Source organism: Macaca mulatta, chromosome 9, assembly GCF_049350105.2.
Source record: "Macaca mulatta isolate MMU2019108-1 chromosome 9, T2T-MMU8v2.0, whole genome shotgun sequence".
NCBI classification, from domain to species: Eukaryota; Metazoa; Chordata; class Mammalia; order Primates; family Cercopithecidae; genus Macaca; species Macaca mulatta.
In genome coordinates, this window is record NC_133414.1 from 115888837 (window position 1) to 115899496 (window position 10660).

Here is a 10660-nt window from a genome sequence, read left to right on the forward strand (position 1 = left end):
GATTCGACTCCAGCTCTTCTCCTTCTGACACTCTAATACCAGCACTTGTGAAATTTTATACATTTGCCACATTATAACACATTATACCACATCTTCTCAAGATTTTTGAGTCAGGAACCACAGTGGGTTTCATTTAACTACGAAATTCTAGCTCTACTAAAGCCAATGGTGCCCAGTAGAAACATTAAATTATTTCATGTTTGCTTTTTTATTTGCTTGTTTTTATTTTTTATTTGCTTTTTAACTTTTTATTTGCTTTTAATAAAGCCTTTTCACCAGCCTGGGCAACAGAACGAGACCCTCTCTCAAAAACGTGTTAAAAATATGGCTGGGCACAGTGGCTCACGCCTACAATCCCACACTTTGGGAGGCCAAGGTGGGCAGATCACTTGAGGCCAGGAGTTTGAGATCAGCCTGGCCAACACGGCAAAACCACATCTCTAATAAAAATACAAAAATTAGCCAGGCCTGGTGGCACGCTCCTATAATCCCAGTTACTCCGAAGGCTGAGGCATGAGAATTGCTTGAACCCAGGAGGTAGAGGTTACAGTGAGCCGAGATGACACCACTGCACTCCAGCCTGGGCCGCAGAGCAAGACTTTGTCCCACCAAAATAAATAAATAAATAAATAAATAAATAAATAAATAAAATTTTAAAAATAATAAAACGTTTTCATTTGCTAGTTTATTTAATACAAATTGTTTGCCCTTTGTAAAAATAATAACAAAAGCATCTGCTGAATGCTTCCTCTGAGCCAGATGCTGTGCTGTTGCCCCTACAATGTGCCAGCTCATTCCATCCTCCTGACCACCATGTGGAGGCACCCTGTGTGTTCTTCTCCCTATTGGACGGATGTGAAAACAGAGGCTCAGGGAAGTTCAGCAACTTGCCCAAGTTCATGAAATTAGTCAGGGCTTCCAACCCGGGAAGTCTGGCCCTCCAGAGGCCATGTGCCAAGGAAACTGAGGGCTGCTCATCCCCTGGTAGCCACTCATGCTCACTGCAGGAGCGCTGGGCTCTAATCAAAGACAGACAGGTGGGCTCTGGCTCATGACACTGCTGTCCTTCTCCTGCCTGCTCTTTGGCACTGGCTGTGTTAATGTGCATGTGCGTGTGTGTTTGTGTGAACACCTGCATCTGTAAAGATGTGTATATGAACATTTGTAGTTACCAAGATTTAGGTGAATAAACAAATGTGTACTGCTGATGCTATTGAACTGATCCCAACAACATCCCAACAGGAATTCAAAGAAATAGTTCTTCTATGTCCAGCAAAATCTTACATAGAGAAGCAAGCAGCCCTTTGGAAGGAGGCTCTTTGACTTAGCTCCCGAGCTCAGTTCACTTCCCAGAGGAAGTGACTTCAAACAGTGTTTTGGAAACATGGATATGTCCTGACAGGCACAGAAGCTTAGCTGTGAACCCGAGGTCCTTGGGTCCCAGAGGGTGGCCCAGCTACGGGGTGATCCCATACCCACCCCTCTGGCCAGGAAACACCAGGCCTCAGGAGGGTTCTGTACAGCAACCTTTCTTCACAGATGGACACTCAGGCAGATGGGCCCCTGCCCCCGCCCTGAAGCCCTCCCCGAGCCCCTCCCCCAGCCCCAGACACACTCTTACCCGGCAGTATTCATCGATAGGCTTCAGTCTCTTCACAGCTACATCCCGGATGTGGCTTCTGCGGAAGAGGATCTTGCCTGGAAGAGAGATACTCATGAGTGGGGGATTCTGGCTAAAACTGCCACAGCGACCTTCTTATTTCCCTCTCCCTTGGCTTCTCAGCATCTCAGTCCAACACTACCTGCCACCATCTCAGTCCATGGTCAAGGAAACAAGAGAGAAACAGTCACCTTTCCTGGAGGGTAAGAGGCGCCCTAGGCTGAGAGCCCAGGACCTCTCTGGCAGGTGAGGAGCCCTGGAGGCTGCCATCTTGGGATTCAATGAGCGACTTGGCCAGGCCACCTCGCCTGGATCTAATGGCAGGATCAATGAATGCCCGGAGTGGGTGCGGCTCTCAAGTGACCTTGCAAATCAACACAAAGTAGAGCCCAGCCCACATGCTACGCTTTGTTTTCAGGCCCATCCCTCCTTGAGAAATCGGCATTCGTTCCTGCCAGCTGGGCAGGAATTCCTATTCTTAGTTTAGGTGGGTGGCTCCTTCCAGGGCGGGCACAAGGCAATACCAAGGGAAGCATGGCTGTCCCAGCCTGACTGTTCCCTGGCCTCTCTGCGCACAAAGCCTCCAGTCATACGGGCTGCTGCCAGCTGGGCTGGGACACCCCTCTACAGGTATGGGCAAGGCTTACAGGAAATGCCAGCCCCTCAGACCTTCCCAACTGGCTCTCCCAAACTGGCCACATTCAATCATAACAAATGCATCAAGACATAGTTCTTTTCTAGTCTGAGAAATTTAGAATCTGAACTCCTTGGTCTGATGTTCAAGGTCTTACACAACTGACTTCTGTGCCAGGTGGCTGTCAATGTCTAGGGCCAAAGCCCCCTTTTCAGAAGGTGTTCCTTGATTGGCTGAGCGGGGAATAATGTCCCTCTTTCCAGAACATCCAAAACACGTTATCCATTCCTAGGCTACCTGCCACATTCTGCTGTGAGTTATAGCACTTGTGACTCATTTTGGGGCCCATGAGCTTGGCACATGATGAAGTGCTCACCTGTAGCTGTAACAGGCATCTGTTGCCTCAGTCTACCTAATTTTCCCCTGGAGAAGGCATCTTCCACTCCCAGTCCTTGTGGTGTCAGTAAGTCTAGCCACACCCCCTAGCAACAAAGGTAGCCACAGGATGCAGCCTAGTCAGCCACAGTCACAGTGATTGGCTCAGCGGTGGGGAGGGACCTGATCCGGGCCAATGAGAGTCAGCCCTGAGACTGCTTTTTCCCACGGTTGCTAAGCTGGCAGGACGAAAGGCTGGCACCTCTAGTGGCCTGAGAAGTAAAGGAATGAGAGAAAGGAAGGGTGCCTGGCATAAGACAGGTGCTTGGTAAAAGCTTCTTGAGTGACTGAAAAGCCGAGTGGAGGGAGGGAGCGACAGAGCCCTTTGACATTATTTCAGCAGCTGGATGTGGGTAGCTGTTCCTAAACTAGGGTTGACCTGGTCCTTTTCAGCTACATAAAACAATACCATTTTCTTTTTCATTTAAATGAGTTGAAGATGGGTTTTCATAACTTGAATTAAAGGAGACCCAATTAAGATCATTTCCATTGCATGTGAGCAGACGGGCAGACTGCTCACGAATCCACGCCAGCTGCTTCTGTCAAGGTCTGAGTCTCAGAAAAGCCATCACCTTGATTTAGATTATTCCCCTAGACGCAGCCCCAGAAATAAGGATTTGACTTGTTTTGGAGGCGATCCCAAGAAATATCGTTAGGGGAGTGGGACAGTAAGGGCAGGGAGGGGAAGGAAGTGTTATCAGGCCAGTCAGTCGTGGTGGGCAACTAGAGCTCAATTCTGCTGGGGGTGCTCCAGGAGATGACAGAGAAAGTACCTGACACGTGGAGGCTAGAGATCTACCCACCAACTCCCTGTTTGTCACTGAGGACTGCCTCTGAGGGCGTTAACTCTAGCACGTCTGGCTGAGTGTGTGCCCATGGCTAGACAAAGCCCTGAGGTGGAGAGCCCCCGTGGCTCCGGTGAGCAGCCTTTGGTAGGCAGAAGTGAACAGACAGGGGACCCAGGGGCCATGAAAACCACAGCTGCAGCCATCCCCGACTTCCCTGCCACCACAAGCATTGGTCGCCAGCCCTGCCGAAGTCAGACAGTGGAACGTGTGACCACGTCCTATCGCATGTGACCTGCTTCCTGTGGGTGTCTCTCATCTCTCCACAATGGCTCTGCAGCTCACCCCTCCTGTCTGCCCCTACACTCCATGTAGCACTAGGCTTTGCATTCAGCAGATGCTCAAGAAGTGCTTGCTGGGTCATTCTTGTTCCTCTCCTGGACTCTTGCTCAAGCTCTCCGTCGTCGTCTTCTCTCTGAAGCCAGAGAGCCGGGCCATCTCCCTGTCAGATGGACGACACTGTGCAGACAGACGACATCATCAAGATGAAGCGGCTCTGCTTTGTGTTCCTCTCGAAAGGAGATAAAACGTGATTTATCCAGACACTGGCGACGCCGCTGTTCCTTGGGGGAAGATGTCACAGATTCGGTATTCCCTTGCCTCTTTGCCTCCTACCCTTTTTTGGTTGCCTGTCGCTTGATTGCTCGCATGCCACAGGCTACATGTGTGAGGCCAGGGGGAGGCTGTGTAAAAATAAAAACATGAGGAGACTTAAGCTCAGGACTGCCAAGAAGATGGGTGGTCCTGGGGCTGGAATTCTGGGCCTTTCTAATGAAGGCAGTTGTCTGTCAGAAGCTGAGTGATACCCAGACCCAATGACACCTGGGGTCCAGCCATATGAGCAGGGCCCTGAAGGACCGTCTGAGATACAGAGGAACCCGGGGGACCACAGGAGGGTGGGGGCAGGGCCCACAAACCTGCATGGATCAGGGCCTCAGCCTCCAAAAATGGCACTCCTGCCCTTTCTCATCCTGTTGGGGGACAAAAAAGAAAAGAGGGAGATGGGAAGGTAAATGGGGTTCCCCTCCCAGCCCCCAATCTCAAGGTTAGCCAAAGCTCTGGCTGAGGCTTAGATCATTCCTGTCCTAGTTGCAGAAAGAACTCTAGAACTCTTTTTTTTTTTTTTTTTTTGAGACGGAGTTTCGCTGTTGTTGTCCAGGCTGGAGTGCAATGGTGCAATCTTGGCTCACTGCAACCTCCGCCTCCTGGGTTCAAGCAATTCTCCTACCTCAGACTCCCGAGTAGTTGGGATTACAGGCATGTGCCACCACACCTGGCTGATTTTGTATTTTTAGTAGAGATGGATTTCTCCATGTTGGTCAGGCTGGTCACGAACTCCTGACCTCAGGTGATCCGTCCGCCTTGGCCTCCCAAAGTGCTGGGAAGAACTCATTTTAAAAACTAGTTAAGGAGCACTGAGGCCTCCACAGGTGTAGGAGATCCAGAGAAGGGAGGGATAGGTTGGGGTGGGAGGTAGGTGAGAGGATGCTGCCTGACCCCTCCCCATGCTGGCCCCAAGCACAGGACCCCGCCCTGCCCCTCCAGCCTGCAATCTGAGTGAGGCCGTTAGGCCACTGCACCTGGAGCTGCCCAGTCCTCCCCACCAGGCTCCTGGATCTGCTGCTCACTTGCAAGGTCAGAGGAGAATTTCTGCACAAGCCAATTCCCAGTTGAGTTTTTGGAAGCCCAATGGGGCTTCCCTCTTTTTCCCGCTGAAATCCTTTAGAAGCAACGTTTTCTTTTCCCAGGGCTTTGGCACAGTTGGCCAGTGGGGGAGAGAGGGAGGGAGGGCCTGGAAGGGATTCTCCGGTCTTGACTTCTCTGTTAGGAATCCAAACCACACTCTGAAAGCCAAAAGGGGGAGAGAAAAAGGAGGGGGAGGAAAATCCCCATTAAGGAAGCCGAGACCACAGGGCATTAAAGGCCTCTTGTAAACGTAGTGCAGCCCGTTGACGGCGGGGCTCAGCTTCTGCCAGAGCCTTCGAAGCCATCCAGATGCCGCCCTAGGAACCTTATGAGCATCGCAAGGAAGATTGCACGGGGCCTGAAACAGACCTAACTCATCAGGATTAACTCAGTCTTGAAAGCGGAGAAGAAGCTGTGCAGCTACTTCCAAGCAGTAACTGAAGGTTCTTCTTCCTGCCACTCTGGGCTGGGCTGGGGTGAGACCAGCGGAGGAGTGGGGGCCTCCGGTAGGAGTCCTGGGTTCAAGTCCCACCCGGGCCACAGGCTGGCTTTGTGACCCTGAAACAGGCCCTTTCACTGGGGCTGCTGTGTGCTCATGGGGGCCTGGGCTCTATGGCCGCTCCCTCTGGAAGCCCTAAGACTGATTTATAGTGGGGATGTTAGTGGGCAGAGGAGGAGGGAGGAAAGGGTTAATGGTAGCTAAGAGCTCAGCGCACACCAGGTGCACACTAAGAGCTTTTCACTGAATTCCCTCCCTTCATCCTGACAACAACCTTGAAGCAAGTACTTTAACCAGGCCCATTTTGTCCTAGAGGAGATGGCAGCTCAGAAAGGTTGAAGGACCTGTCCAAAGTCACACAGCTATCTAGTGGCTGAGCTGGGATTTCAACCTGGGGTTTTAAAGCTTAGAGAGTTGGGGGGAGCCGTGATCTTTGCACTTGGATCATGTAAAGCCTTGAGAGCCACCGCGAGGACTTTGGATTTTATTCTGCACGTGAAGGGAGATGAGAACAGTTAAACCCCTAGACCAACCACAGCCTCCAGGGCTCTTCTTGGGAAAGTGGTACCTAAGGGATGGACTCCCATGACAGCCAGGGACTGGGGCCCTTGACAATAGAATCACCAGACACAGTACCACTGGCCAGGGCCCCACACCAGCCATGAAGAGTTTGGGAGCTACTTCCATGAACTAGGACCCATTTGTAGAGGTAATAAGAGGGCATTGATTATAGGCGCCATAAGAGAGGGCTGGCCTCGGGACCTCTTCTGGTCTGAGCAGGCTGATCTATTCCTGGCAGCCTCTCCTCTTCACACTCACAGTGTCTATGCATGCGTGTACAACTCCTTCCCTGTCTTTCTGCCACCTGGAAAACCATTCATTCTTGGAAGACGTCTCTTGCCTTTCCTTCTTTCCTTCCTTCCTTCCATCCTTCCTTCCTTCCCTTGATCCACCCAGTACTGTCTTGATGGAGGCCTGCTGTGCTGGGCTCTGTTCCAGGTGCTGGGAGCATTGCAGTGAACCAGACAGATGAGGGCCTTGCTCTCAGGAGTTTACCTTCCAGTTGGGAAGGGAGTGGGCATGGGAAGAAGGCAGTACACATTTTCATACCTAGTGAGTAATTTGGTTACACTTCCATGTCTTCCCCCACCTCTACAAAGATAATAACACAGGGCAATGTGAAGAGGGGCGCCTGGAGGGAAGAATTCAGAGAATCGTCAAGGAATCTTCTCTGGGCTTCAGTGGAGACTTCAAGGAAGAGAAAGAGCAGCTATGCAAAGCTCTGGAACAAGCGGGCTTAGCCAGAGGGAACCACCACAGCCAAGGCCCTGGGGCAGAATGAACTGGACATGATGGAAGACAGAAAAGAGAGGAGCCTGCAGCCACAGAAAAGAGTCTGGTTTTATTCTAAGTGCCCTTGGGCCTGCCTACTCAACCCTCATTCTGTCCTTAAGGCACCGTTCCATGCTGCCTCCCCCATGAAGCCTTCCTTGAATGCTTGTCTGGCCCTTCCTTGCCAACCTCTAGGACCCTCTGGCAGTCACCCCACTCTGGCCCTCTGGCCCCTGCTGTCCTAGAGAATTTGTCAGGAAGCGGCCCTCCTCAGGGCCCCTCTCACCTTCTCAAAGGGTCCCCTGATTTATAGCAACAGGGTCAGCAGCCCCTTGGGCTCAAGGAGGGCCAGCGCCTCCCAGCCACCCTGTCCTCCAAGGACACAGATGCTCACAACCCCCTCCCCTCAATGCAGCCCAGAGAGGCCAGGCTGTCGAGGGAGACTTGCCTAAGAAACAGGGGAGAGCACAGGCAGGCCTGGAGTCCACAGACCGCACGGTGCAGAGGCCTCATGCTCCAAGCACAACCCTCCTGCCCTTCTAACTGGGTCTGAGAACAGAAAGGAAGGTGGGATGCAGTTGTCACCTAAGGTCGCTGGCACAAATTACCACAAACCCGGTGGTTTAAAACAACAGGAATTTGGCAGACCATGGTGGCTTATGCCTGTAATCCCAGCTGTTTGGGAGGCCAAGGCTGGAGGATCACTTGAGCTCAGGAGTTCAAGACCAGACTAGGCAACATAGTGAGACCTTGTTTCTACAAAATGCTAAAAAAAAAACCCAGCCAGGCATGGTGGCGCACGCCTGTGATCCCAGCTACTCAGGAGGCTGAGGTGGGGGGATCGCTTGAGCCTGGGAAGTTGAGGCTCCACTGAGTTGTGATTGTGCCACTGTACTCCAGCCTGGGTGACACAGTGAGACTGTCTCAAAATAAACAACAACCCAGGAATGTATTCTCTGCCAGTTCTGGAGGTCAGAAGTCTGAAATCAAGGCACCAGCAGGGTCACACTCCCTCTGGAGGCACCAGGGAGCATTTTTCTGTGCCTCTTCTAGCTTCTGAGGGCTCCAGGCATCTCTTGGCTCGTGGCAGCATCACTGCAATCTCTGTCTCAGTCTTTACATGGCCTTCCCGTCCCATGCCTGTGTCTCATGTCTCCTTCTGCCTTTCTCTTATAAGAACACCTGTCCCTGAGTTTAGTGCCCACCCTAAAGCCAGGACGATCTCATTTCAAGATCTTTAATTACATCTGCAAAGACCCTTTCTCCAAATAAGGCCAGATTCACGGGTTTCAAGGGGTTAGGACTTGGACATACCTTTTTGGGAGCCGTTATTCAACCTACCGCAGGGTGGTTATGGGAGAGTCACAGGGCAGGCCAGTCACCTGACAGGGCCCTATAGCCCTAAGTGGACTTCAGTGGCCCTGAGGACAGGGGTGGTTTCTACACTCCCTGAATCCCTGGAAATGTCTGGCATGGCGCTGGGTGAAATGGATATGGGTGCAGCCTGAAGCCCTCCTGGGGCACAGGGGAGTGTCTGGACAGAGCAGCTCTGGGGTCTCTGAGCCTGAGAGGAGAGAGGCAAGCTGTGGGGACCTGAAGCCAAGGGAATGGGGGAGGCGGGTCCTTCTCTGGTTTTGAGGGGTGATGTGACACCCAGGAGAGAAGAGACGAACAGATTTCCCAGATGAACTGGAGGAAAGCAGATGTGAGGATTCCTAGAGGGAACCTCCCTCCCCCTACAAGGGTAACATGCATGCTCGTGGGGTGGTAAGACACAGGCAATGCATCTGGGAGGAAGGAGGAGAGGTTCAGTTTCCTACTCCCACAGCTCTCTGTGGTCCTGAGACCTGACCACGTCCCTGTGCAAAGTGGGCTGGGCCAGCCAAGGACCCCATGTCCAGCTGCTCTCATCAGGCGCCTCCATCCATGCTGTTTGCTGACAGATTGATGAAGACAAAAGCTCTTAAATGAAGGGCCCTGGGCGGAGGAGGGCAGAGAGAATATAACCATGATTCCACTAATGGGGCTTTCTTCGCCACGAAAAACAAAACACAAACAACCCCTCTTTCATTCTCCGTCTGTTTGATTTCAGAGAGGCTGTTACCAACCCCCAACTCACAGAGTCACTGAGGCTCGGTGATCCAAGCTGGTCCAAGGAGAGGCAGACTGGGACTCTTTTTTTGTTTGTTTTTGCGACAGGATCTCATCTGCCCCCCAGGCTGGAGGGCAGTGTCTCTATCGTAGCGCACTGCAGCCTTGAACTCCAGAGCTTAAGCAATCCTCCCACCTCAGCCTCCCAAGTAGCAGGTGCACACAACACCCAGCTACAGTTTTATAGCGATGGGGTCTTGTTTATGTTGCCCAGGCTGGTCCCGAACTCCTTGCCTCAAGCGATCCTCTTGCCTCAGCCTCCCAAAGTGCTGCGATTATAGGCCTGAGCCACTGCACCTGCCCCAGGCTGGGACTTTTGATGGTTTAAAGCAAGCAGACACCAAGAGGGTGTGCCCTGGGCCATAAGAATACCCAACTCTAAAAACAAGCAAACCAACAAACTCACAACCTACTTCTTTGATGTCTGAGACTGCAGAATCAGAATTTAGTTTCTTCAAGATTTTGGTCAAGATATATAAACTTCTCCCTGGAGAATGGTACAGTGAGCCGTATTAACCATTCACACCTAAGTATGAGCAGGCACCAGCTTCTCACTCAACAACAGGGTCTCGCTAGGGAAGAGAGCAAAGAGCACAGAGGCCTTGATGGAAAAGGATGTAATGGGCAGGGGAGAAGAATGGCGAAACAGCCTCTGCTGGCTCCCCTGTCTTCCTGAAAGCTGGCCCTGCCCTTGACGTTCAGCTGTTTCCTGACCATGGGGCCACCCAGCTTTCAACTGGGTTAGCCCTGCCTACGCTAGGGTGGGAGTGGCTGATGGGCAGGCCCCTGCTTGTCTTTTTAAGTGCTGCCCCTGAAACTCACATGTCACCTCTCACTCTCTGCAGCCTGGGGACTGCAGGTCACCTGCTCCCCTGCTGGGCTGCCTCCAGCTTCTGGTGCAGCTGAGATGACATTCCCAGAGTCTACAGCCTTGTATCTGGCTCAGATCACACCCTGACACCCAATCCTGCTTCTCCACTTGTAACATCTGGCTTTGTTGCCATTTACTTGGGCTGGGGGAAGGCAGGAGTGAGGCCTAGATGCTGAGGCTGGAAGCAGTGGGCACATGCAGGTTCCAGAAAGACACAATCCCCATGGCGAAGGTCAGCAGCCCGAGGCATACTGACGCCATGCCCTGAGTTCTGGCTCCCATGAATCTCTCTTTAGAGCCAAGACGCTGCCTCTGGCTTGAAGTCTAGCATGGTAGGCATTGGTAGGTTTTGCCTGCCAGCTTTTAATTATTACAGTGCCCTAATTTTCTTTTGGGAAACAATCCCTCCTTCATTCTCAGTCCATGGGATTTCAGTGGGGCTGATCCCATCCCAAAATCTGGGGCTGATCAGTCAGTACAGTCCAGCCATGGGCATGCGACCCACGCTGGTCCAGTGGGAATCGGCCTGGGACTACTGCTGGGACTA

General features: G+C 52.1%; 1 protein-coding gene across 4 annotated transcripts in view; it reads right to left on the reverse strand.

Annotated features, from left to right (window-relative positions):
- Positions 1–10660, reverse strand: part of SH3PXD2A (SH3 and PX domains 2A) — a 256400-nt gene that overhangs the window by 137209 nt on the left and 108531 nt on the right. For all 4 annotated transcript variants that reach the window (XM_015148097.3, XM_015148095.3, XM_015148096.3 and 1 more), the window contains exon 4: positions 1622–1698. In XM_015148097.3, coding sequence (XP_015003583.1) covers positions 1622–1698 — 77 coding nt within the window. The remainder of the gene's footprint in view (positions 1–1621; positions 1699–10660) is intronic.